At 62.3% G+C, this 25,259-nt stretch overlaps 5 protein-coding genes across 5 annotated transcripts; 4 read left to right on the top strand and 1 right to left on the bottom strand.

Moving 5' to 3' along the window:
- The first annotated feature begins 1,195 nt into the window (after nucleotides 1-1,195).
- Nucleotides 1,196-5,532, top strand: CHLRE_09g396350v5 (uncharacterized protein). The gene is made up of 4 exons (XM_001694447.3): nucleotides 1,196-1,349; nucleotides 1,566-2,641; nucleotides 2,889-3,206; nucleotides 3,391-5,532. Exons 2-4 carry the CDS (start codon nucleotides 1,721-1,723, stop codon nucleotides 4,141-4,143), a joined length of 1,992 nt encoding a protein of 663 aa, XP_001694499.2. The 5' UTR covers nucleotides 1,196-1,349; nucleotides 1,566-1,720; the 3' UTR covers nucleotides 4,144-5,532.
- A 131-nt stretch (nucleotides 5,533-5,663) lies between these two features.
- CHLRE_09g396400v5 (uncharacterized protein) lies at nucleotides 5,664-8,715 on the bottom strand. The gene is made up of 5 exons (XM_001694556.2): nucleotides 8,484-8,715; nucleotides 7,989-8,106; nucleotides 7,347-7,478; nucleotides 7,018-7,099; nucleotides 5,664-6,713 (listed from the first exon to the last, which is right to left on the bottom strand). Exons 1-5 carry the CDS (start codon nucleotides 8,584-8,586, stop codon nucleotides 6,687-6,689), a joined length of 462 nt encoding a protein of 153 aa, XP_001694608.1. The 5' UTR covers nucleotides 8,587-8,715; the 3' UTR covers nucleotides 5,664-6,686.
- Nucleotides 8,716-8,825: 110 nt separating this feature from the next.
- CHLRE_09g396450v5 (uncharacterized protein) lies at nucleotides 8,826-13,701 on the top strand. The gene is made up of 7 exons (XM_043065799.1): nucleotides 8,826-9,150; nucleotides 9,325-9,400; nucleotides 9,636-9,761; nucleotides 9,951-10,392; nucleotides 10,700-10,787; nucleotides 11,139-11,235; nucleotides 11,504-13,701. The coding sequence occupies exons 1-7, from the start codon at nucleotides 8,948-8,950 to the stop codon at nucleotides 12,644-12,646; spliced, it is 2,175 nt and encodes a 724-aa protein (XP_042920898.1). The 5' UTR covers nucleotides 8,826-8,947; the 3' UTR covers nucleotides 12,647-13,701.
- A 104-nt stretch (nucleotides 13,702-13,805) lies between these two features.
- On the top strand, nucleotides 13,806-21,221 carry CHLRE_09g396451v5 (uncharacterized protein). Its single transcript, XM_043065800.1, has 20 exons — nucleotides 13,806-14,077; nucleotides 14,627-14,796; nucleotides 15,024-15,071; nucleotides 15,327-15,376; nucleotides 15,516-15,541; nucleotides 15,749-15,789; nucleotides 15,941-15,991; nucleotides 16,268-16,348; nucleotides 16,557-16,617; nucleotides 16,793-16,829; nucleotides 16,975-17,080; nucleotides 17,257-17,315; nucleotides 17,781-17,950; nucleotides 18,172-18,282; nucleotides 18,510-18,546; nucleotides 18,809-18,964; nucleotides 19,262-19,350; nucleotides 19,671-19,807; nucleotides 20,015-20,123; nucleotides 20,351-21,221. Exons 1-20 carry the CDS (start codon nucleotides 13,970-13,972, stop codon nucleotides 20,528-20,530), a joined length of 1,827 nt encoding a protein of 608 aa, XP_042920897.1. The 5' UTR covers nucleotides 13,806-13,969; the 3' UTR covers nucleotides 20,531-21,221.
- A 154-nt stretch (nucleotides 21,222-21,375) lies between these two features.
- CHLRE_09g396500v5 (uncharacterized protein) lies at nucleotides 21,376-25,149 on the top strand. The gene is made up of 9 exons (XM_001694449.3): nucleotides 21,376-21,504; nucleotides 21,601-21,645; nucleotides 21,895-21,960; nucleotides 22,248-22,368; nucleotides 22,721-22,815; nucleotides 23,121-23,200; nucleotides 23,478-23,604; nucleotides 23,836-23,967; nucleotides 24,231-25,149. The coding sequence occupies exons 1-9, from the start codon at nucleotides 21,427-21,429 to the stop codon at nucleotides 24,354-24,356; spliced, it is 870 nt and encodes a 289-aa protein (XP_001694501.2). The 5' UTR covers nucleotides 21,376-21,426; the 3' UTR covers nucleotides 24,357-25,149.
- Nucleotides 25,150-25,259: the final 110 nt, after the last annotated feature.

The raw sequence follows: 25,259 nt of genomic DNA, 5'->3' as shown, positions 1-25,259 counted from the left end.
GTGCGTAGTGCACTAGTGCAACACGCAGCTCCATGGGTGCGGTCGCACTGTCGCAATGCTTCGCCGGCGCGTAGGCCCCTAGTGCAGTGCGGCTTGCATCTTCGGGGAGCGGCAAGAAACGGGCTCCAATGCAGCCCCTCGGGCGAGAAGGATTGGGCGTTCCTTGGGGTGCATTCTCGCCGCGTGGGGCTGCATACGGTCCCCGAATCTCATCGCCAAGTACCCCTTCCCGGGCGGGATTTGCGGAGGCGGCGCCCCGCCCCCCAAATGCCGTGGGCGAGAACGCGGTTAGGGCCCTTCTCGCCAGTGGCGGCGGCCTACCCCTGGAAGATGCAAGCGGTGCCCTAGTGCGCCCAGCGGCCCAGGTGTGCCCTCGGCGTTGGCGGGGCAGGCGGGCTGATGAGCGTTGAAATGGATTGCGAAGTGCGAGGGTGTGAGCACGGGGTGTGAGGGTGATACCTTCATCCCACCGACACTGGTTCTCGCTAAGGACATTTGGCGCACATAGGGTATAGAGACGCAGGCACGCAGCTAGCAGCCCCAGCAGCGGCTCACTCCCCAGCCCACCACAAGTTCGGCCCCAGCCTGAGTCCAGCGTTGTAGGAGGGACGTGGGATTGGTTTGGGCAAGGCCCGAAAGGAGCGCAAGACTGTGTAGGACTGTGAAAGACCAGTTGGATGGCGTGCCTGGAAGAGCGGAGCACCAGCATCAGCTGTAACATGTTGCAACGGCCTCGCAAGCGCCAAAGTCTAGATAGCCCGCAGTCTCCACCGGCACGAACGCCCCTAGCGGGCCCCTCGCTCATGGTCTTCCCCCTCCAGTAGCTCATAGCTGGAGCTCCACATCTGCATGTGCTGTATTTGGTCGCTGTTGCGGAACGCGTCGTCGTTTTGCGAAACAACAGAGCCATGCGCTTTGCTGAAGCGGCCAGGCGCCGATGTCGCGCCGTTGCAGCCGAGGCGCCGGCTGCGCATCATAGGCAGGCAGCTAACCATGTTTGTATGTGCCTGCATCTGTGCGTTATGAGCAGGCTGTGTCCTGGGCCGCGGGAAGGCAGCTAAGAGAGCAAGTGCCAGCCGGTGCCAGTTGCGCCCCCTCCGTACAATTCGATGGTGTGCGGGTTGGCCAACCTCTGCCAAGCTGCAGAGCCTCCAAGCGCTAGGCTGACAGACACATACACCTAGGCAGCTACTCACCGGAAGGCCGACATTACACGGCCTCAGGGAGCAGCGGCACATTAGTTCAGCGATTTGTGTTTCTGGACTTAGCTTCCACGAAACGATTTCGCCATGCACTGAGAATTCTTTATCTGTCTCAATCCGTAGACGTTTGACGTTCCGGAGCGCAAGGTGCGGCAGCGAGAGCCATGAACCGGTGCCGGTGGCCAGTTTTGCGTCCTTGCGGGACTGACTCAGCTGCAAGGGGATGCCCTTGGTAGTTTCAGATAATGGAATGCACTTCTGGCTATCCGGCTGCCTGGCCGCTGTTTGGGCTGTACACACATTTCGCGCGTGGGCCTCGCTTTCGAGTCTTGCTCAACTGACGCTGCCGATGCCTGCCCGTAGGCAGCAAGTGAGCTGGGCACTTATATTTGGAGCGGCCCTGAAGGTCGCATCAAGCCACAGCCTATTCCAGTCCTATTCGCACCTTTTCGGCGTCCAACGCGGGCTTCGGGCAAGCAGGTCGTCGGGAGCTCTGCTATACACACACACAGATAACGATGTCCACACTCATTCTAGACGGCGATGCCGCTGTGGCAAACTCGGAGGTCTTGCTGCAGAAGGTCATAGTGGTCACCGTCGCGAGTGGCTTGCACGTCTTCCGATCGCTAGAAAGCATCAAGACAAGTCTGTCGGATGCCCTCAGAAGCGGGCAGGGCGCGGAAAGCGCAGACTCGGCAGGCCCGAGCGCAACCGCTGAAGTCGGAGGGCCCGCAGCAGGCCTGCTCTTGAATCGAGATAGAGCAGCAGCGCATTCCAACCGACGAAGCATGGACTATCACGATGGAGGAAGCGACCGCGACTTCACCCACCTTCGTCCGGTGTCCGCGACGGATGACATGTGCATGGCATCTTCCGGTTCCAGTGCGGACACTTGGGAGACGATGGCGGCACAGCACGCATGCTTTTCCGAATGTCGCGAGATGTCGCGGTCTCTGCCAAGCGCTGGCACGCTGGGTCAGAGCACTTTCGCACCGACTGGTCCGCTGGCATGGCTCGCGAGCGTGCCCTCCTTCCTTGCCGCTTCGGCAGCCGGCGAGCTGCAGCATCACCACCACCAGCCGTGGTTCGAGATTTCGCCATCATCTCGCCACTCTACTGCGCAAGCGCACGCGGCCTCGACGAGCGCTAGCCAGGCGCAGCTGACGGGGCATCGCCGCCAGGTCACTAAGGGGACGAGCAGCGGCCGGAGCCGCGGCAACGGCAAGCAGCAGCAGCAGGAGTCATACGCTGGCCCTGCCTCCGCCTTTGCCTCCGCAACCTGCACCGCAGCCTGCTCCTCCTCCGCCACCGCCGTCGCGGCCAGCAACTTTGCAGCGCCTGGCTGGCTGCAGGCTGCGACGGTGGCTGCGGGTGCGGCCTCGCGCACCCTGGCGCAGGTGGCCATCCACCCCCTGGACACAGTCAAGACCCGAATGCAGGTGAGCATTGCGATAGGGCTGCAGCGATGGCAGTAGCAGGACTGCACAACGCGGCGCGCGAGTAGATGTGATGCAAAAGGGCTGCCTCCGGCCAGGCATGTCTGAAACGCAATGCCGTACTTGGGTGTACAGACCTGGACACCGCCGGTCACCTCACTAACTCACTTCCATTCTCCCGCCCACCCGCCCAACCTGCCCTTTACCTGCTTATCCCTCCCCCCTGCCGACCCCCGCCCGGCCCCGACAGGTGTCCATCCCCGCGTCGCAGCTGCAGGTGTGGCGCGCCGTCATGTCCTGCGCTGCCACCCGCCGCGCCGCGCTGGTGGCCTGGGCTGGCCCCGCCGGCGCGCGCGACCTCTTCCTCGGCCTCTCGGGCGCCGTGGGCGGCACGCTGCCCTCAGCCGCGCTGTTCTTCGCAACAGAGGCCGCGGCGCGACCTGCCCTGGCGGGGCTGCTGGGCTGCGAGGCAGACGCGGCGCCGGCGCGGCTGCTGGCGTCGGCGGCGGCCGCCGCGGCGTCGGCTCTGATCCGTGTGCCGGCGGATGTGCTGAAGCACCGCGTGCAGGTGCGGGCGCAGATGTCGTGCGTTGCTTGGATTGGGGGGCGTTCCTGAGTATAAAGGCGTATACAGCAGCACTTGATATTGATATGGTGTTCTTCCACACTCGACATGTGAGCACACACTGCCAGCCCCATCCTTACCTGCAACTCAACTACGGTATGCGCCCGCGTTTGTGGCCCACGCACAGGCGTACGTGTACCCCAGCGTCACTGCGGCCGCGCGCGACATCGTGTCCCGCCGCGGCCTGGCGGGGCTGTATGCGGGCTTTGGCGCCACGCTGCTCCGCGACGCGCCCGAGCTGGTGATCCAGTTTACCGCCTACACACAGCTCAAGGCCCTGCTGCACAAGGCCGCTAACGCCAACAAGAACAACAGCGCCAACCAAAACACCAAAAATATCAGCAGCAGCACTAGCAGTAGCAGCGGGCAGCAGCAGCAGCAGCAGCAGGTGGGCGGTTCCGCCGCCACCGCCGCGGCCATGGTGGAGCACCTGGCAGTGGGCGGCGCCGCCGGCGCGGCGGCGGCGCTAGCCACCACGCCACTAGACGTGATCAAAACGCAGCTGCAGTGCGGCGGCGCCAGCACTGTGGGAGGCGCTGTAGCGAACGTGCTGCGGGCCAGCGGCGGCAGCCCGGCGGCGCTGTTTGCAGGGCTGGGGCCGCGGCTGCTGCAGACCACTCTGTGCTCGGCGCTGTTTTTCACATGCTACGAGGCGAGCAAGGTACGGCTGGGGGAGCTGGCGGCGGCGCAGCGCGCGCAGCAGGCGCAGGCGCTGCAGGCTGCGCAGCAGGAGGCGGAGAGGGCGGTGGTGGTCGCGGCGGTGGCGCAGCAGCAGCAGGGCGGCGGTGGGCGGTTCTGGCGGCGGCGGCGGCACACCGGCAGCAGCAGCGGCAGCGGGTCAGATCTGTGGGAGGCGCGTGCTGAGCTGCATGACGCTTAAGCCCACGGCCGCGGAGCTTGTCGCACCGAGCTTATATCTTACCATGAATCCTGAGAAGAATATCTGGCAACTGAGTTAATCTGACAAACCTGCTGACGATTGCGTAAATAGGAGTGCTGCGGCCGGCTGTGATTGGGCCGGCCGTGAGCAATGCACGGCGGTGATACCGGACTGTGCGTGCTTGAGACTGTAAGGCTGACTGCAGTGGAAGGGGCGGTGCACATTGGGTGTCTGTAAGTATCGATTGCGTTTAGCTGCGCAGGGACGTAGACAAGGCGTAGGGAAGGTAGCAGGGCTGGAACATGGGGGTCCTGAACGAAGGGCCAGTAGCGAAGTAGGTTGGCGCTTATGGGAAGTACACACGTAGTTTGCACGGTAGTGAGCCGGGGATTGCGCTTTCATAGGTGATGCTGATTTGCAACATGTTTTGGGGGGCATACGGCAGGATTAGTAGCTGCAGCTGTGCGTTAGATTTATCTTGGCTTATAGGGCGGCGTTTCCTTTGGTGGGCACGTGAACTCTTCGTTGCGCATGCATTTCGTCGTGCGGGGCCGTGCTCTCTACCCTGAGAAGATAAACCACCATCCAGGGGGCCGGCCTCGTATCGGTAATTCTCTTGCACGTTTGCGTGCTGTTCACTGGCAGCGGTCATTTGCGTAGCGTAGTTTCGCTGTGTTTGTACTATTACAGGTTTGGTGGTCCGGGACAGGCATTTCCCTCGTAGGGAGCGTAAGAAGTACCGGACCCCCCTGGCAATGCTGAAGCGGACGAGTTTGCATGCAGTAGTTACCTCTTCTTCATCTGTGGCTGCATGTGGTTTGGTTGCAAGATAGATTACCATGACTTCAGCTTGACATCCTTTGCGGCAGGTACCCTGGCCGCTGCCTCACAACACTAGCTCCGGTTGTCCTGCAACCTGTCACACACCTCGCCCTCCCTCGGCTGCTTTACCCACATTGGAGCAGGCTGATGGGGCGTGTGTGCGTGTCGGGCTTGCGCAACGGAGCTAGGGCGGACATGGGTGCCTGGCCGGCTTTGCGTTACCCTCACTAGGGCACCAACTCAGTTGACATGAGGAGACCTTGACGGTCTGACCCGTGTCCGGAGTGGGTGCGCGCAACCGCATCACATCACGCGTCGAAGGAGGGGGCTAGCTAGCTGTTCGTATGGTGGTTGCCGCGCTGTCACTCGGTACAGTGACGTGCAGCACCATATCGATATGTTGACAAGATGCACTCATGCATAGCTAATGATGGTGCATTGTCCCTGACAATGTGCGGGATGTCAAACACACTTTTGACCAGTGACCTGTGTACCGTAATATATGCATAAGATGGGTGACATTTGTGTGTGTGTTCGGGGGTTGTGGGCATGTAACTTGACGGTGCCTCTGCTCCATACGGTACCCTATGCATTCCCGAGTCCCGACTCCCGACTAAGTGGCAGCACAGCAACAGCAACAACGGCCAGTACGGACATGAGGCACCAGCCGCTGAACCGGTAGGCAGGAGCTTTCGTGCACCAGCCCCGTGTTACAGTCAGCGCCTGTCAAATGTCGCATACTCCTGACCGGCTCACCCCGAGCTCCGTGGACTTGCCTACCAGCCACGCATGCCATGGCTCCGCCTGGGTATGTGCCTAATGCTGTTGCCTGGATGGGGCGCGTTCAGCTTCAGGACCGCGCATTGTGCACGGCCCAACGCTAATGGAATCCCTGACAGTCGCCCATCACCGCCTGTGACCTCGGTGATCGGGTGCTTTTGCGGCCGAACGTTTCCAACTTCCTTTGTGGCGCTCATGGCGGAGCTGAGGTGGCTATGGGGGGCTGGTGGCAAAAGGGTCACCTCTCGCCTTCGCGTTTGTCTGCACTTCAATTTTGGCATTCACGGCTGCCATTGCAGGCGCCAACAAAGCAGCGGATGGAAACAGTGCGCGCCGCTGTTACATGCTTTAAGCTCGTTGCACCTCAGTGGCCCCAGCCACACGTACACCCCCCCTTCAAAACACCCCCGAGTCACAGCTCCCGACCTGGCCATCAGCCAGCCAACCCCTCGCCTGGCGCCCCGCACCTCGTCCCGGAGGGTGTGAGCCCGCGCGAAGAAAGCCACAGAGCCCATGACCAGTAAGCGCACACGGCCGTTGGCACGATCTGAAACGGCAAGCCGCGCCCCGTGGCCGCACCCATCCATCCAAGACTTGCGCCCGGACGCCTGGCATGCTTGGGGCAGGCGGCTGTTCCGGCAGCCGCCTGACGCCGGCAACGACGGAGGCATGCTCCCTGACACCACCCTGCCCCCCGCCCCCGTCTCCAGGCTGCACGACTCACCCTTCCAGCGGCTGACTACGCAATGGCGCAACCTTGGCCCACCCACTTGGCCCACCCACTTGGCCCATCCACTTGTCCTTCCGCACCCATCCTGCGCGCGCGTATGCAGCATCACCTAACACCGCCTGCCTCCTCCTCCTGCTCCCACGTCGTTCCAGCGTCCAAGCGTCCCAGCCGCTCTGCTGCCTCCATCGCCACTGCCCAACGAGAAATCGCCTCAGAGCCCGCCACGCAGAGCCAGCACCTGCGAGGACACAGACATGCACGCAAGGGCAGGCAAGGACCATCAGCCAAGAAACAGCAGAGCAAGGACCAAAGGGCAAGGGGACTTGCGCCGCTTGCACATAAACAGCGCAGTGACTGGCGCCTGCCAGCCAGTACCAGCCCCGCCATCGCATTCACTGCAGCGGTAATCGCGACTTGGTGCCACGTCCGCCACCTTACAGCACCAAATCCGTAGACCTGCTAGCCCCACTGCTCCCCCAGTCCCGACTCCTCAGCCGGTCGCCCCTGCCTGCTGCGCTGCGCCGCACCCGGCTGCTGCTCACCAGATGCAGCACGGAGCCTCCCTCAATGTTGTAGTCCTTGGCCTGCTTGTCATCGTTCATCTGCTTGCCCGCAAAGATCAGGCTGCACAGCAGAGCAAGGCAAGATAAGAGCGGGCGGGGACGCATAAGGGGTCACGCTAGCAGGCGCTTGTGAACTGGCGACGAGTCACGCAGGCCCCGGCCTTGCCTACCTCTGCCCATCTTGCCCCGTGCTGTGCTGTGCCCGTCCCCCCCATCCGCCCCTTCAGGCCCGCCCATCACCAACCCCGCCCCTGCCCCCTCCCTGCCGGGTAGGGGGCATGTAGCCCCCGCCCTGCCGGCTCGCTCACCGCTGCTGGACGGGCGGGATGCCCTCCTTCTCCTCCACGCGCTCCTTGATGCGCTCAATGGTGTCCGAGGGCTCGATGTCAATCTCAATCTCCTTGCCTGTGAGCGTCTTCACCTTGATCATCATGCCACCACTGTGGGTGAGCAGATGAGGAGACGCAGGGACAGACACGTGCCCTTGTCAGTACAACCCTGAAAGCGCCACAGGGGCCCTGCTGCGCTGCAATCTACCACATCCTGTAGCCTGGCGTGGCCAGTCAGGTTTCCTGATGGCTTCGGTGATATTGACGCTGCACGGCAGCCTTCTACAACACTAGTGTCGCCCGTGCCCTGTGCGTGTGGCCATTTCCCCCCCCCCCCCCGTTCGCCAAGTGAACGGCTCCGCCCGGGCTGGTATCTACAACCCCCCTGAGATCTATTTCGATGGGCTCGGGTACAGACTCCCCTCCTCTGTACTAATCTTTGCAATCCCCTTCCCCTCCACCCCTCCCCTCGAGGCTCTAGCACCGCCGCACCAGCACCGCGCCGCGAGCACCGCCGCGCCGTGCCCCCACAGCGCCTACACGGGTCCTGCCTTTCCCTCCCCTCCCCTCCCCTGCCGTCCCCTCCCCTCCCCTGCCGTCCCCTCCCCTCCCCACACGCACCGCAGGCGCAGCACCAGGTGCAGGGTGGACTCCTTCTGGATGTTGTAGTCGGCCAGGGTGCGGCCGTCCTCCAGCTGCTTGCCCGCGAAAATCAGACGCTGCTGGTCCGGGGGAATGCCTGTCGTGCCGTGCCGTGACGGATTGGGCAGACTTTAATACGCGTTGGTTGGGGCAGGTCCCACCGTGTGAGTGGGTGAGCATGGGGATGGAAGCAGCACGCGCGGCCCGAGAGGCAGTAGGTAGGCGTTGCGGGAGCGAGTTGCTGCCTGCGCCCACTCCGGGCCCGACGTTGACGTCCTGAGCTGGAGCACGCGACCCCTGACCGCATGTGCACCATACAGCGCTAGACACAGCCCAGTACGCAGCTTCTTTCATCCTGGCAGCGCTCGCTCGAACTCATCCACTGTAGATCCGCCAAGCGTGCTACCCCTGAGACACGCTAGCCGCATATTGTGACGGTTTGAATCCCTTCTAGTCTTCAGAGCGCAGACCCACCCTCCTTGTCTTGAATTTTGGCCTTGACATTCTCAATCGTGTCGCTGCTCTCCACCTCTAGGGTGATGGTCTTTCCCGTGAGAGTCTTGACGAAAATCTGCATCTTTGCTAGTCACCAAGTCCAACAAGGGTTGAGGCTAGGTCCGAAAAAAATAATGGAAAGCTTCGCTTGTTGCGCCGAGCTCAGTTACCAACGTCGGAATGTTATGTATGTAATACAGTATCTGTATGGTAATGCACCTACGGAAAGGCAAAGGGCCTGAGTTTACTTAGCCGAGCGGTCTGCCAATTGCGGGGGCTCGGCGTTCAGCCGGCTCACCGCACATAATTCGCTATAATTTGCCACTACTTTACAACATTTGCTGTTAATATAACACATTGCAGGACTGAGGCGCGAAGGCTCTACCGGGAGGGGCCTAGGCCGGGTACCAGCAGTCCAGGCGACGCCGGCGCGGGCAGCAGCAATGGATAAGCGCTACTTTCCTCTTGCTGGCGTAGTCACAGTGCTGTTGCTCCTCGCTCTTGTGACTTGGCCTGGGTACCCTGATGGCACCTCGCCCCGTGGCCTCGCCAGCTCCACCGCCCGCGCTCTTGTGGACCCAGCAACTGTATCATACAGTTTGGACCCAGCTCGCGGGAAGCTGCTTCAAGTTCAGCTCGTTTTCAGGTGCGCGTCCGCAACGCCTTTGCTTCTCGCGGCTCCACCCTGCATCGTAATATTCTTTACGTTGAGGATAGTTGAATGCACGAGGGCCTGCGTTGTCGCAGCGTTCGACACTGTTGCGTTGCCCCCCTGCCAACTTCCACGCTCAACTTCGCCGGCCCGACCCTCGCCGTCCAGGCACGGCGCGCGCACGCCGCTGAACCAGCTCTATGACTTCTCCGCGAAGTGGAACCACTGTCGGGACCACTACCAGGTGCGTCGTCTCGAGGCTCGAGCTCCAGCCGGCGATGGAGCACCGGCAGAGGGGTGGGGAGCTGCGCTGGCGGAAGCGGCCTGCTGGCGACAGCGGGGCCACGGGCGCGTAGGCCCAGTGTGCGCCGGCGGAGTTTGCCCCTCCACGTACCGCATGTACACAATGCAAGCTGACCCAGTAGGCTGTGACGGTCTTCAACACGCAACTAACTACTAACCCTGACACGCAACCACAGGGCGTGGAGGTGGAGCTGTTCGATGAGAACGGGGCGCCGCAGCCGCCGCCCATCCTGGACCCGCACACGCCGCCGCTGCCCGGCAACTGCACGCAGGGCACGCTGACGGAGGCGGGCTACGGCATGGTGGGTGGCGCACTGGCGCGGGACGCGGTGTCACGTGGTGTGCAAATGCCGTATGACGGTGCGGGGTTTTAGGGGACCGTGGCCACAAACGGCACATTGGGCAGAGCCCAACACATGCTATTACACTATCCTTGTAGAACACTTTCGCTTGACTCCCCGCCTTGGCGACGCGTGCCCATGCACACACAGGCGCTCAAGGTGGGGTCGTGGCTGCGCTCGCGCTACGTGGAGCAGCTGGGCTTCCTGCCGGACCTCACCGGCAGTAGCACCAGCAGCGGCAGTAGCAGTGGCAGCAGCAGCAGCAGCACCAGCAGTGGGACTGGGAGCGAGGGTGACAGGGTGTGGGACAGCTCCATCGCGACGCTGCGCACCACGCCCATCCGCCGCACCATCGCCACACTTCGCGGCGTCCTGACGGGCCTGTGGCCGGGCCTGGAGCAGCCCACAGCGGCGGGTGTGGCGGCGGCGGCGGCGGCGGCGAAGGACAAGCGGCGGCGGCGGCTGGCGGCGGGGGCAGTGCCGCCACTGCCTGTGGGTGCCAGCGCTGAGGAGCTTGAAATTATGTACGGCAACAACAACACGTGCGCCCGCCTCACACCGCTGTACGCGGCGCTGCAGAAGGACCTGGATGGTGAGCGTGTGGAGGGCGTTGGGCGGCTCGTGGTAGTGTCTGTGAGTGTGTGTGTGGGTGGGGGGGGGGCGGGGCGCGTCATGGCAGCGGCGAGGGTGTGGGGCTCTTGAACCTGAGGTGGCAGGGCAGGACAGGCCGGGGGAAGGCAGAGGTGAGGGCAGAGGGACGGCAGGCCGCCCTGACTGCCAGACGCGCCGGGGCAGCGCTGACGAGTCACATTGCGTGTGGTCCCTTTCTGTTCCCCACCTCGCGCGGCTCCCACACCTTCCCCTGCCCTGGCCCGCCCCTTCCCCCTCCCCCGATGCAGCCTGGGACGCTCGTGACACCGAGCTGCCCCGTCAGAACCGGCTGGTGGCGGAGGCGCTGGGGCTGGACCCAGCAGTGAAGATCAACTGGTGAGATGGCAGGGAGGGCGAAGCGGGCGGGGCACGGCGGGCAGGTAGGGTGGCTTTGGTGGCGGGCAGGTAGGGTGGCTTCGGTTGCGGGCAGGGTGGATATCGGGCAGAGGACTGAGGTGAGCGGGCGCAGGCGCCGTGTAGGTTGGGCCGAGGGGGAGGGGCAGGGTGCACGTGGGAGTGGCGGCGGTTTGTCCATGGTGGTGGGGGTGGCACTGATGTGGGTCGTGCTACGTCAGATTGACTGCTTGACGCAGTGCACATCAACCATCCCGGGTCGGACCCCACATGGTGGGCTCGGGCACGTAACCCGCATCCACCCACTCCCATCCGCCCCGCGCGCACGCGCAGGCCCAAGCTGTACGACGTGCTTGCGGCCATGGTAGCGGACGGCTCGCCCATGCCGGCCGGGGCGTCCCGGGAGGTGCTGGACATCATCTGGGCGCAGGTGCGTGTGTGTGCACATGCATTGCGTGCGCCTGTGAGTGTGTGGGGGGCCGGGGCATGCGTGTTGTGCGTGTGCAAAGAGGTTAAGCCGGAAGTGCAGTTGTTGTACTGTGTGCTTCGCGGTTGCTCGGTTGCATAACACGCGGGCGGTGCAAACCGCACCAAGCCCGACCTTACGTCTGTAGCTGTCTGGAACCCTTGCTGAGCTACTCCATAACTGTGGCTCGCTCTCATACACACGTGCGCACGCCCGGCTTTTTTATGCGCAGGCGGAGCGGCACGAGGCGGCCCTTATCGGCCCCGGCGCCGACCTATGCGCGCAGATGGGTCCCGGCGGCGGCGGCAGCAGTGAGAGCGCCGCGGCGCGGCGGCGGCGGTGCCATGAGGTTCTGCGGCTGGGCATCGGCATGCTGGTGAAGCGCCTGGTGGACAACTGGGACGGCGCGATTACGAGCGTTAGCGGCAGTAGCAGTAGCAGTGGCAGTGGCAGCAAGGGGAGTGGCGAGGAGGAGGTGCGGGCGCCGGCGCCGGTGCGGAGCGCGGGGGCGGGCAAGAGCGCCGGCTCGGTCACAGCGCTGGGCAGCGGAGCGGTGGTGGCCGCCGCGCTGGGCGGCGATGGCGGCAGCGGCAGCGGTGCCTCCGGTGCCAGCATGGCACGCGGGCGCAACCTTCTGGGCCGGGATGCGGCTTCGGAGGAGCAGGAGCGCGCGCACCACGGTAGCGGCGGCGGTGTTGGCGCTGCCGCCGGTCAGTCTCGGCTGTACTTGTTCAGCGGCCACGACAGCAGTGTGACGCCGCTGCTGGCGGTGCTGGGGCAGCCCGCCGCCGCCTGGCCGCCCTTCGCCGCCAACATCGCATTCGAGCTTTGGCAGATGCCGGCTGCGGCCGCCGCCAAGTATGCCGGCGGGCGCCGCGCCCTGGCGGGCGCCGCCGGCACGGCGGCGCTCCGCGCCTCCAGCGCCGGCCCCATCCAGCCCGAGTACTGGATCCGTATCCTGTACAACACCAACCCGCTGGTGGTGCCGGGTGTGAGCAGTGTGGGCGGCTGGGCGCCGCTGAGCGTGCTGCGGCAGCGTGTGATGCTGCCGTACGCCATCGGGCCGGAGGAGCACGGCCGCGTGTGCCGTGCGACTGACGTCAGTGACATGCTGGCGGAGGAGGAGGAGCCCGGCAGTAGCAGTAGCAGCGGCGGGGCCGAGGGCAGTAGCAGCGGGGGGCGGCAAGGGGCCGCGGGTGCGCGGCGGTCATTGCAAGGCATGGCGGCGGGAGGGAGAGGGAGTGGGGGGAGTGGGAGTAGAGGAAGTGCGAGGGGGGAAGGTGGCGGGGTTTACTCGCGCTACCAGAGGCGGGACGCGGCGGTTGGGGCGGCGACGTCGTCGTTCCGCAACGACCACCTTGGGGACCCGTTGTGATGATGAGGTCAGCTGTTGATCAGTCGTGCGCTGTGAGCGTGCTGGTAGTAATCATGTAGCGCGCTATTGCCGCGAGTGCAGGCCTGCAGGGGCACCCTGAGGGCTGTCGGTCAGGACTCAGGTGTGCCGCGTTCATAATTCTTGGGATCGGTGACTGCGTCGTTGATACTGTGTGGGCATATTGCCTCCGATTGACTATTCATCCATGGTGTTAGTCTCAAGAGCTCCATTGCGTTCGTTGCGGCACAAGCAACGCAACCGGGCCCGTACTTTGGCACCGCTTGATGCGAGTGATGTGTAACAGGTACTCCTGATTTGGTATCAAAGGCGGCAACGGGCAGTGGAAGGGCTGCACGCAATCAATCAGCGAACTCTTTGATTGAGGAAAACAGTCAGTGCGGCAGGATTGTGCGGGACCTGGCACGGAGTGATGGCACCGCATGCACGGACGTAACCACACCGCGCTGCACGCATTGCTGTTCACACGTTATGCACCTCATGGCTTATACTCGCCCGCCTAAGTTGCCGTTGGCAATCCGACGACGCGCATTGCTTGCTGCTGTCCATGCTGGTGCTGCACTGGCGGGGAATAGGGACATGCCGACATGTACGACTACCGTATGATACGTGTTGCACACCTTGAAACCACACACACACACACACATGTGAGATGAGACGCGCTGGTTATTAAAGCCACACAATACAAGTGAGCGATGTCAGTGTTCATGTCAGGCGCAGTAGCAGACGGTGAGCACACCTGCTGGTACTGCACAGGCCCCCAGCCCCCAGCCATGCAAGTCGGAGGAAGTCGGTATCCCCCGACCCAACCCGGCCCCCGCCCCCCGGCTACAATTTGCGCGTCGGCTCCCAGCGCAGATTGCGCCTGGCTTCTCCCAGTGCTCTATGTAGATCGGTTTGGTGCCGAGACGCGAGATGTGTGGCGCCCGCACGCGAGATGTGATGCGTCCACATGACAGCATCTATCAATGAAGTGCAAACAACGCACACCGTGGTAGTGAGGCTGTCTTCTGTGTCAATCCCAGATGAATCTGCTCGGCAATTGCGCGGCGCTAAGGAAATGGCGGGGCGGAACAGCTGGACGGTTCCCTGCTGGGTTTCGGTTTTGCCTCCGTTGCCTCGAACGGTTGATTCGTTGCCTCGAACGGTCAGCTTCCAATAAAATCTTCTCATTTCGAGTAAAATCCGAACACCCTCATTGTTGGGGGCTAACCCGACTTGCTTTGCCGATTACCGACGCAAAGCCGGAAACGCAACGCGAACGCACGCAACCAACGCCCTGAACCTTTACACTGGACACACAAAATGTTTCGAGAGCCGCGATTTAGGTGCCTGCTGGCGCATGCTCTGGCAGTGATGCTGATTCAAGTGCTGTGTGCTTCATGGGCTTGCGGCGAAGCGCGCCACAGTGGGGTGAGCAGGGTGTTGCGGGGGTTGCTCAGGGACATGCCGCCACTAATAACATGCACACGCACACCGCCCACGACACGGCTCACGCTTTAATAGCTCGATGCGGAAACACCATAACAGTTGGAGCTTGAGTCCTACGCGCATCCAGAGTTTCCGAAGACCCAACCGTTGCTCGCAAACGGGTCCGTCATGTGCCTCGCTCAGGGCAACCCGCCCTCGCCCCCTTATTAATAGATGACTAGACGACTTGCTCCAGGAACCAGGTTTGGTGGTAGCGACACGGGCTAACACGAGCTGACAACCCCTCGGACGGGCTGACTGCGCGTTTGATATCGACCCAGACTCGAGCTAAGCAGCGCTGCTGTGGGCGCACTTGAAGTTTACATGCTTTGCGAGCCCACCCTGTGCTGCTGCGGTCCTTCCTCCCACACACTGCAATGTCAGGATTCGCGGATGCTCTGGCGCGGTCGGCAACTGGCGCAAGACGTCCCCAGCCCTGAGCCGCCGAGCCCGCAGCCACCTTCACCCAAACCATTTCCGCCCTCACCCAAGCCGCCCGCGCCCAAACCGCCTTCGCCCAAGCCGCCATCGCCTCCCCCTCCGTCGCCCAGGCCTCCAAAGCCGCCCGGCCCTCTGCCACCTTCACCTCCCCTGCCGCCCTTCCCGCCGCTTGCGCCCAACAGCCCCATCCCAGCGGCCTACTTCGAGGCCCTACCCTTCAGGTGCGTGCGTGTGCGCTTCACCACGCCATGCCAATATGCCATGCAGCCCTTGGGTCCAGCCCATCAAATGCTGGTGGCCGGCCCGCCCGACACCTCCATGCGAGCAGTTCATACCGTTTGTACAACTTCCAGTTACGGGTTGCTTTCTTTCGTTTCCAAGGTAATTGCACGGCTTAAAGCATGGCTGGCTGCAATGTTGTATTACGCCGCGCCTGCCTAAACTACAGGGCCCAAGCCATTGCGGTGTCCATGATTCAGGTCCCTCAGACACGCAAGTAAGATTTGTACTGTATGTGGCTGTGTGCGTAATCTTTGTTTGCGGCCAGGTCGCTCTATCTCCAGCTAGCCAAACGTCACGCCGCACGTGCCTCTCGACTATCGTGTGCTCATAAGCTCGCACACCGTGTGGCTACTTTGCAGCAGCTGCTGGCTGTACCCACGCCCACACTCCACACCCAACACCTCACACCCCGCACCCCGACACCGAACACCTCACAACCCAACAACCCATATACCCCGCACGCCCATAGGTACCTGACCACGTGGCGCCGCGTCGTGGCCGACTTCAGCTTGATCGGGGGTAGGTGGCTGGGGGCGGCTTCATTCCCACTCCAATACCCGAGTGTGCCCCCGGCAATCTGCTGCCCCAGCCCCAGTGCTGACAACTGACCCTGCCGCCGCGCCCCCTCTGCTCCCTCCCGGCGTCATGCCTGCCGCAGGCCTCGTCGATCTGGACACCGGAAACGTACGTGTGTGTGTGTGTGTGTGTGTGTGTGTGTCTCCCGTGCTCAAACTCAAGGATTGCAAGTCCCTGGAAAGAACCAGTCTAGCTAGAGCAATGGGTTGAAGCACGGTTTCAGGTTTTGCTCCCAGGGGTGTGCACCCTTTTGCACCCCTGTTCATGTTCCCCAACTCATTACCTGTGCCCGCCTGCTGTCCCTGTCTTGTGCAGACCTCGGTCAAGGCCCCCGGATATGCGATTGGCTGCAACGGGTGAGCAGGAGCGATAATGTCCTGTCCATTCGGCATAAAAGCCCCTAGGTTGCCACTTGCCACCCTAGTCAAGGCCCCAGCCACTCTTCGGCAGCACTGCAGCATTGCGCCCTACCTAACCAATACTGTTGCTGGGCCGCCGCGTGCACAGGCCACTAATCCTGGAGACGGGCCAGCCAGTCTTCGCGGGCGGGGAGACTCGGTACGTACCACAAAATACCGTACGCGTGTTCCGCACTTTCAAGTATACGGGACATGTCACCGCGCCCTGCAGCATGCATGCATCGCCCCTCCACTTTCGTAATCAAAAGCCCCGCGGGCCCCGCCCCACCCCACGTGACCCCCCGCCCCTCATTTTTGGTTGACTTGGGATTGGAATGAGTTACCCCGCCCCCCTCCCACTCCACCCCACCGGCCCATCCACCTTCTGTATTGCTGGTCCACCCGGTCCGGCCCCGCTGTGCACACTCACGCACAGAAACTCGGGCAGCCGCCCTCCCAACGTGGAGTCACGCAACCTGTTTGTAGGTTACAACGCCAACAACAATACTTACACCAAGTAAGCAAGCATTTAACAATCAACATGTCATGCACGATGTATAGGTGCAGCAACGTGCATGAAGGCATGCACATCGCTCCATCCACTCCTCCAGCGCCTTGCTCCATTATCTCCATTGTCCCATGCGCTCATCCCATCTGCCATTTTACACGGTGACACACAACCGTTACGCTGCAAGACAACCCAATCTTCATGCTGCTGGTTACAGGCTGGGCACTATGTTCGGGTACCGCTGGTATCCCTCCACCCTGAAGCTGCAGGACGGCAAGGTGCGTGTGGTGGTGGTGACATGCATGCATGGTGGCGCATGTGGCGGTTGTGCATGCGCGCCAATCAGCTCTTAGAGTGAATGATGTGCCGAATGCGGGCGCACGTTTTGCTGCTGGCTAGCAAGCGCTATCTTGCGCGCCCTGTGACTGGTGAGCTTGTTACTTTGTGACACAGGTTTTGGTTGTTGGAGGCTCAATGAACATTGACGCGGGTGGGTGTAGTGGGTGCCGCCAAGGAAGGGCGTTAGTTGCTCCTGATGCCACCAATGGTGTTGGCGGTTAGTGGGTGCTGCTGCTTTCTATCTGCAAAGTTGACGGTTGAATATCTCGTAATACGTAATGCACACCGCACCACAGGCCCCGCCCTCCAGTATGCTGAGCTGTGGGACTCGCGCAACCCAACCGCGCCGACAATCAACGTGACCCACCCCGATAACTATTTTGCGCAGATGGGATTGAACTAGTAAGTGCACGGTGCCGCACGTGTCTATACCAGACATAAATAACCAACGCACATGGTCCACCACTGTATACCGTACAACTAATCCGCTTTACAATCTATGCACCCGATATGTATGGCTTGCCAGAGCAGCAGTTTGAACAAGCCCCCACCCGCATGTCTCTGCCTGTCTTGCGCAGCTTCCCCCTCCTGGCGATGCTGCCTTATGGCGAAGTTCTCTGGTTCGTCGAGCGCGCAGGTATGTGCGGCTGAGGTGGCGGCAGTGGTGGTGGCGGGTGGAGGGTGAACATGGCAGAGGCACGTTGCACAGCAGCCGCACACGATGCCGCCTACCTAAGTAGCAGTAACGCACTGCGGACAGGGGCGATCCTGCCTGCTGCTGTGGGGCAACTAGCTTTGACCCCCGGGTATCGCGTCGTTCCGGGGGCACAACCCAAATTCCAATCCATGCTCTAGCACCTGCTGCCCACTGCCCTTAAGGGTAATTACCGCCGCATACGCGCACACGCACAAGCATGCTCGCCCTGCCTCTCCGCAACATATCGGCTGCTACACACACACACACACACACACACACACACACACACACACACACACACACACACACACACACAATCGCCGTCTGGGCGGGCTTTGTCTATCTTGTGGGTTTTTTCAACACGCAGCCCTTGCGCATACCGGCGACACCTGCGTGCTGCTGCAGGCGCCATTACCACGGGCACCTTCCCCTTCACCAAGCTGGTCCAGCTGCCGCCGCTTCCGCCCAGCTTCCCCTTCTTCACCCAGTGGCCCCTCGCCGCCGGCATGTCCATGCACGCCTGGCGCCCCGACCCAGATGGCGTGTACCGCACATTCGCCTTCACCATTTTCGGGGTGCGTGCGCTGGGGTATGTGATGGTACTGCTGTAAGTGCGTGCCATGGCCATACTGCCTGCCGCCGCCCATCATGCACGGCGGGGGCCACATCGCGTCAGAGCCGTTCCCTCCAAACTCATCTTGTGCGCAAGCTTGTGCGTACGTCCGCAGGCCCGCTGCCGGTGCGCATTCACACTCTGCTGCCCACCTCTTCCCTCTGTGCGCACTCACCCGTGCAGGGCACGATTCGCAACGCGCAAAGCACCACGCCTGCGTCCAACGTCAGCGCCACGCTGGTCGGTCGCTACTGCACTGAGAGCTACATCTGCTTTGAGCCCTGGCGCGTTGAGGTGCGCATGTGCGTGTGCAGCGCGTGCGTGCTAGGGGCACTGGTTGGATGGGTCAGCAGCATGCGGCCAGCGTTGCTTAGGGTAGCAGCTGGGCGCGTGTAGGCTGGTACATGCGTACCTTGCGTTTCCCGCACGGTCGGTTAATTCAGGTGGTACAGATAGATAGTCCGAATGACTACTACGCCGCCGGCCCGCACTGCGCGCGCTGCTTGCTTGCCTGCCCGCAGCTGTTGCCGGACAGGCGGATCCTGGGCGACCCCATTGGTGAGCGCTCGCTCGCTTGGCTCGCCCCTCTGTCCATTCGTGCGCGCGCGGTTTCATTGCATTCGATGCGTGGTGCATGACCCCGAACAGCATTACTTCCGGGGACGTGATGAGGGCTCTGAGATGATTGCATGTCTTGCCTGCCCGCCGCGCGTGCGTGATTCCTGTCTGCTGTGTTAGAGCTAGAGAGCACAAGCTAGGGAAGGGAAACCGCAGGACTACTATGTATGCGAAGCGGTATGGTGCGACGCTGTGTGTGCAGTGCTGCCCAATGAGCGCATTCTGCTGCACGGCGGCGCAACCACCGGCCGTGGCGGCAGCGGCGGCTCCTATGCCGCCAACGGCGCCCCGCGCTCCATCATGTTCGACCCCACCAAATCGACGGCCCAGCAGCGCTGGTCCCTCACCGCGCCCATCCGTAAGTGGGTGGCAAGCTGTGGCTTGACGGCCCGTGCACTGTGTGTGTGTGTGTGTGTGTGTGTGTGTGTGTGTGTGTGTGTGTGTGTGTACGATACGGTATGCATGCATGCATGTATACTGTGCACACGCTCGCATGCGCCTGTTTCGCGCGCTCGTGCTCTCGGGGCTTGGCTAGCAAACCGGCATGCCTAGCTGCAGCGCTGGCTTACGCGTACCGTGCACTGACCCGACCCCGGCCTCCAACCCTCCCGCCCCGCTCCCTTTTCACAACAACCACTGCAACCACCCCTCCCAGTGTTCATGCGCATCTACCACCACACCGCCTGCCTGGACATCAGTGGCAAGATACTCAGTGCTGGCTGCGACGCCTGCAACGTGCAGCTGGTGAGGCGGGCGGGTAGAGCGAGCGGGTAGCTGCAAAGGTTTTGTGTGTGTGTGTGTGTGTGTGTGTGTGTGTGTGTGTGTGTGTGTATATATGTGTGTGCAGCGGCGCCCCGCCCACTGATGCACGTACGCCATGTGATTACGCGACCGGCGTATTGCTACACACGTACGTACGTCTGGCGGTTTCCCTGCCTCAAACGCCACGGTGTTTAATCTTCACATCCCCGGTGCACTGCCGGCACCTTTCTGCGCCTGATGATGTACCGTACCGTCATTTCGCCTCGCTCATTCATGCGTGTGCCTTATTTACTGCTTTGCAGCCGGTTGGCTATGAGGGCTTGATTGACATGCCCGGCAGTGCCACCGACTTCCGGCTCAGCATGGTCACTCCCCGAGAGATCTTTGAGGTGTCGCGGCCCGAGATCCTGAGCTTCCCAGCCACCATCAGCGCCGGCAGGTGCGTACGTGGCTGCAGCAGGAGCGTGCCAATGCCTCACCACGCACCCCACCCCATACCTTCCGGCTGCCGCTGGTGCACGCAAGTTCGCCGCGACGCCACTACTCGTGCCTGCCTTTTGCGCGCGAATCGTGCCCCAGCGACCACAACTAACTGTTCCTGCTGACCCCTACGTATGTACCCTGCGGGTGCATGCGCGTTTTGCAGCACCTTCACTGTCACGGTCTCCTACCCAGGCGCCCTCACGGGTGTGGTGCTGGCGACGCCCTGCGCGCGCACGCACTCGATCGGCATGGACTCGCGCGTGGTGGTCCTGGTGGGTGGGGCTTTGCGTGTGCTGCTGTGGATGGCGGGGGAAAGTAAGGGAACCAGGAAGAAGGAGCGAGAAAGCCGCAAGGAGGCTCTCAGTTATACAACGCTCACAAAATCGTTTGCATCATGGATTCACACAAAACTTACACACGCAGCTTTTGCCTACTACTTTGATATGCATAACGTGCGCGTGTGTGTCCCCCCCCCTTCCTGCCACCGTGCCGAACCCAGGCCTACAACCTGTCCCCCACCGACCCCAACACCGCGGTAGTGAACATGCCGTCCCTGGACCAGCCCGGCGTGTTGATGCCCGGACACTACATGCTGTTCGTGTTGGGAGACGAGGCGGACAGCGGCGGCAGGACCTACAGCACTGGCCGATGGGTGCGCGTCGTGGCGCCCGTCAGTTAGACAGCTGACAGGGCCCGGAATACAAGGAGCCACGGAGCATGGCTTACCTGCTTAGCCCTAGCCGGCGCATGCTGCGTGCGATCTTGACTTCTGCAATGCCTACCATCGCGCGTAGTGGCTCGCTGGCAGGTATAGCGGGTAGAATGCGTGATCGCTACGCAGCCGGTACACGTGCAGAGGTAGGGGCACCCTCCGGCGCCGGTCAGTTTGACTGTGTCTGAGGGTAACCCCTGACTGTCCATTTTAACATTCCTAACATTTCAATGGGTTTCATTGCACATGAGATCGTTTGCGGGCTCAAACACCAATGACGGGGACATGGGGCGGGTGTTTCACCAGATGGGCGAGTACGGCAGATACACATGCTGACATGCATGGCCCATGCACGCACGCCCTGGCTGGCCGCAGCATCTGTCCAGACAGCTGGGGCGCAAGAATGTCGATCAAACAAGGCGTAGCAAGCGCTTCCAGGTGTTCCATGGGCCATGGGCTGGTCGGTGTCAGGGTGCATGGGGGCGGTTCGGGCGGAAGAAGGCACCGGAAGCTGCTGGCGGTAGTGGGACGCGGACCCCTCCAGTAGGGGATGCCTTAGATGCAGCCACGAAGGAACACAAACCTCGGCGCGTGCCATTCTGTCAGCTCACCGCATCACCTATGCGGCAGTAGGAAAGTGCTGTAAGAGACGCAGCAAGATTGGCAGGGGGCAGTTCGTCGTGTGGGCGCAGGTGGCCAGGGCCCGGAGGTGCAGTGAGCTGCGGACAGGCCAGGTTCGCATGCTGGGCACGCGGTGCCGATCCCGCAATAACATAAACTTGCCCATGGCCTCTTGATATATTGTACACATTCAACTCACATACTCCAGACTCAGCTCGCTCACTTCCAAGCCGCAAGTAAAGATGGCAGATAATACTAAGCGGATCGTGTTCAGTGACATCGATGGAACAATTATGCATGAGCCTAAGGAGTTTGATAGGGTGAGACATTTATGGAGAGCAGAAGCGCGTGTGATGAACCGTGGAGCAGAGGGGATTGCCAACTACTGAAGCGCTCGCGGTGCTACTTGCGTGCAGGACGCAGCAGTGCTCTTAACACCGCCCTCGGCAAGCGGTCGCCAGGTGCGTGCCAGCAGGCGGTCAGCGGGGTGGGGGAGTTGCGACGTCAGGTCGTGCGTCAGATGCCTCCGGGAACATCGGTGCCAACCCGCCTCCTGCTCGGAACAGCGGTCGCTCGGTGCTAAGCTGGATCCGCTCCTGATCCTGCATACCATACTCCCAAGCCACACGGCCACACGACCACATGCCCGCTGGCTGTCCACGATTGTCCCGCGCTGCCCACACACGTTAACAACCCCTTGCGCGTCACAGGGCGTCATCTCGGCTGAGACGTTGCACCTGGTGGCGAAGCTGAGGGCCCGTGGCGCACTCTTCGTGGTGAGGTGGCGAGATGTGTTTGGCGGTGTGGGTGGGCGAACGGTAGCGGTGAATGGGCGGGTAGTAGGAATCGGGGAGGCTGATGCTTGCTGCGTATGGCCCGGCACTCAACGGACCGCTTGCTCCGAAGATCGCTCGGGAAATGACCGTCGCGCGTGAGCCCGCAAAGGGACACACACACAAGAACACACACACACACACATATATATACACCTCACCCGTTGTTTTGCTATATAACACACCTCCCCCCTCCTTAACTCCCTCTTACACACGCTGTCACGCACCAGGTGATCAGCGGCGCGCGGCTGTCCACGCTGCTGATGCGGCTGCCGTACCTGCCGCTGGCTGACGCCTACGTGTGCGAGAACGGCGGCCGCATCCTGTACCCAGGCAGCGACCTGCCCACCGGTGAGGCGTCATGAGCGGGGGGCGGAGTGTATAACACGCGTAGTGCACGCCTTGTGCCAATCAAATCACTATTTCCGCGTTACAGGGTGGGATCGTGTTGTTCCCACCATTCCCAACCAGAAACCACGATGCCCCATGGCAAGACAAGTTTAGCCACAATTGCTATATCAGGAGGCGGGTCGGTCCCTGGCGGGGCCTGTGCTGCTGCCCGAAGCTTTCTGCTTCGTGTCTGCTGGCAGGGTTTGAGGAACCCCAGCACGTAACCTGCTACCTCCCTCGGTCTCCAACCACTGGGGCTCTGGCGGTTAACCTCCGCCCTCCTACCGCGCGTGTCAACCGCCGCCACCCGCAGCCTGCCCGGTGACGGAGGACAAGGAGTGGCGTGCCTCACACGACCACGCCGCGGGCTCCATCGAGCAGGACGCCACACCGCCGCAGGAGCGCAAGGTGAGCCATCGCGTGGCGGTCGAGGCCAGTCGAGGCGGGGGGCGGGGGCCTGTGCGTGCATGCGTGCGTGCGTGCGTGTGGAAAAGTGCTTCTAGCTTGTAAGATTGACGGGCTTAAGCTTGAGCATCACGCTAGCAGGTAGCACAGCAGCAAGGCGCAACAGCACGCACTAGGCGTAGTGGCCGCTGTCGGCTGTCCCTGCCTGTCGCGGCCTACCGCGGTCGCCGCCGCCACTGTCTTGTGCCACATATGGTAAACCATTGCTCACGGCCTCACTCCTCCGCACCTACACACGCTCGCTTCAGGGCCCCCTGTGGGACCTCTACCGCAAGCTGCACTCTGAGGGCTGGTCGCTGGACGCAAACGGCTACACCACCAGCTTCAGGTGGGGCGTGTGTGTGTGTGTGTGTATGTGTGTGTTAAACACAAAAACAAACGGAACAAAGCCGCTGAATGTGTGTGTGTGTGTGTTAAAGAGCACAAGGAAAACATGGCGTGTGTGTGTATATGTGTGCGCTGCATGGGATGTTGAAGCTGAGGATGGATAAGGCAATAAATGAAGGACGATGTGTGCCACACCCGTTACCGCAGATACAACTTTAGCGCCGTCCGCCGCATCCCGCATTTTCACCCCAACGCACCCCCTACGCACGCATCAACAGGGTGCACGCCGGCCGCAACGGCAAGTCCCTGGAGGAGCTGCGGGCGGTGGTGGCGGCGGCGCCGGCCGGCCTGGCCTCCAGCTTCAACCTGGGGGCGGCGGACTTCTACCCAGACACCTCGGGCAAGGTGGGTGACTGGGGGCTGGGAGGGCGGGTAGGGCGGGCGGGTGTTGGGCGTATGGGGGCAGGGGTGGGATTCGGTTGCGCAGGGCCGGGGTGGCACTCCGACCCAAGCTCCGACCCGAGCCCCGTACCTGACCCGCCCAGACCCCACCACCCACTCCACTCACTCACGCGGCCGCGCCCCCTCACCGCGCCTCGTCCGCCTCCTCTGTTCCTCCCCCGTCCGCGCGCTCAGGTGATGGCGGCGCGGCACCTGATGGCCCGCTTCGGCGCGCCCGCCCCCGCCTGCTCCTTCCTGTGCGACGACGACAACGACCTGCAGCTGGCGGCGGAGGTGGGCCGGGCCTTCCTGCCCAGCATCACATCGGTAAGGGGGCAGCGGGTGGGGTTCCATGCATGGTCAATAATGGGGAGGGCAGGGGAAACGGAAGGGGAGACCAGGGAAGGGGAGACGAGGGAAGGGGTTGGCCGGGGTGGGCTGTGGAGGACAGGGCAGGGCAGGGGAGACCAGTGTGGGGGAAGATGGGCTGAGTGCGCTGTGAGCAGTGCCACTCGCAGCACGCCAGGCAACGACGTATGGCCATACCGCGGTTCTCAATTGAAGCCCCACCTGCCTCCTTGACACCACAGGACTCTGTGCGTGTGGCGGCGGAGGCGCGGCCGGAGCACTTTGTCGTGGCCAAGACCGCGGGGCAGGGTGTGGTGGCGACGGAGGAGATGCTACATGCGGTGATGGCCCACTACAAGTTGAACTGAGCGCCTGCGCCTACGCTGCTGTTGAGTGAACCGAGGAACCGGGAGCCCGCAGTCACAATAGATGTCAGTGAGCGCATGCCTGAAGCTTGCTATCTGTTGAGCTCATGTTGGGTGTGAAGGGGCGAGGGCGTGGAGGAGTCGGGGAAGATTGCTGCTACGTATGGGAATAATGAACAATGATGCGCGGCCGTGGTAATGCGAGCGTGTTGATGACTGTGAAGCATTATGGGCAGGCGCGTTGACTCTGTCACTCGAAACTGACCTGCCTTGCTTGCAAACTCCAGCACTGATGGTACACTGGTGAGCGTATTTTATATGAGGAAAGGTGCAGACCCAAGATAACAAGTACAGTCTCAGGCGCCCAGCTTGTGCGGGCTGTGCATTTCCAAGGTTGGCACCGCCGCCGCCGCTGTCTGCAGCGCCCACATCAGCCGCGAGTCGCTGCGTCTTTGTCCGCTTTGCCACTTGCCGCTCTTGGCGCTTGTGAGGCTTTCGCTTTCGCTGCTGGGGTCGGCAAACTGCTGTCGCGGCCGCGGCCTCAGCCGGCAGGAGACAGGGCGGATGCGGCGGTGGCACCGGGTGTCGTGAGGCAGAGGTTGAATACCAGGAGGCGGCCCCTGTCTGTGCAGGGGCCCTGTTCATATCTTGAGGGGGGGAGGGGCATTGGAGGAGCGATGCTGCATCATGGGTTGCGGCCCGGATCCATGCACAGCGCACAGCGCAGTGCGAGACTGGCATGAGTCATGCTGTCACGGCATCAACGCTGTGCCGCTGCCTGTAACCTCCTGGCGCACACAACACGTGCGGCAATGCACGGCCCACAGCACGCACCCTTTTCGCATATCTACCCTCTCCCCACCCCCGGCACGGCGCCCACGACCTCCCGTCTACCGACAGCATCTC

Source organism: Chlamydomonas reinhardtii, chromosome 9, assembly GCF_000002595.2.
Source record: "Chlamydomonas reinhardtii strain CC-503 cw92 mt+ chromosome 9, whole genome shotgun sequence".
Taxonomy (NCBI): domain Eukaryota; kingdom Viridiplantae; phylum Chlorophyta; class Chlorophyceae; order Chlamydomonadales; family Chlamydomonadaceae; genus Chlamydomonas; species Chlamydomonas reinhardtii.
Note: the sequence above shows the minus strand (reverse complement) of the source record. Positions and strands in the feature narration are given on the sequence as shown.

Coding starts and splice junctions, on each gene's coding strand:
- CHLRE_09g396400v5 (XM_001694556.2), bottom strand. CDS start 8,586: ATGCAGATTTTCGTCAAGACTCTCACGGGAAAGACCATCACCCTAGAG. Junction 8,107..8,483: donor CAAAATTCAAGACAAGGAGG/GTGGGTCTGCGC, acceptor ACGGCACGACAG/GCATTCCCCCGGACCAGCAG. Junction 7,100..7,346: donor ATCCCGCCCGTCCAGCAGCG/GTGAGCGAGCCG, acceptor TCTGCTGTGCAG/CCTGATCTTTGCGGGCAAGC.
- CHLRE_09g396451v5 (XM_043065800.1), top strand. CDS start 13,970: ATGTTTCGAGAGCCGCGATTTAGGTGCCTGCTGGCGCATGCTCTGGCA. Junction 14,797..15,023: donor TTCGAGGCCCTACCCTTCAG/GTGCGTGCGTGT, acceptor CCTAAACTACAG/GGCCCAAGCCATTGCGGTGT. Junction 15,542..15,748: donor TCGATCTGGACACCGGAAAC/GTACGTGTGTGT, acceptor TGTCTTGTGCAG/ACCTCGGTCAAGGCCCCCGG.
- CHLRE_09g396350v5 (XM_001694447.3), top strand. CDS start 1,721: ATGTCCACACTCATTCTAGACGGCGATGCCGCTGTGGCAAACTCGGAG. Junction 2,642..2,888: donor CAGTCAAGACCCGAATGCAG/GTGAGCATTGCG, acceptor CGGCCCCGACAG/GTGTCCATCCCCGCGTCGCA. Junction 3,207..3,390: donor TGCTGAAGCACCGCGTGCAG/GTGCGGGCGCAG, acceptor GCCCACGCACAG/GCGTACGTGTACCCCAGCGT.
- CHLRE_09g396450v5 (XM_043065799.1), top strand. CDS start 8,948: ATGGATAAGCGCTACTTTCCTCTTGCTGGCGTAGTCACAGTGCTGTTG. Junction 9,762..9,950: donor CGGAGGCGGGCTACGGCATG/GTGGGTGGCGCA, acceptor ATGCACACACAG/GCGCTCAAGGTGGGGTCGTG. Junction 10,393..10,699: donor GCTGCAGAAGGACCTGGATG/GTGAGCGTGTGG, acceptor CCCCCGATGCAG/CCTGGGACGCTCGTGACACC.
- CHLRE_09g396500v5 (XM_001694449.3), top strand. CDS start 21,427: ATGGCAGATAATACTAAGCGGATCGTGTTCAGTGACATCGATGGAACA. Junction 22,369..22,720: donor AGGCAGCGACCTGCCCACCG/GTGAGGCGTCAT, acceptor CGCCACCCGCAG/CCTGCCCGGTGACGGAGGAC. Junction 23,605..23,835: donor ACCCAGACACCTCGGGCAAG/GTGGGTGACTGG, acceptor CCGCGCGCTCAG/GTGATGGCGGCGCGGCACCT.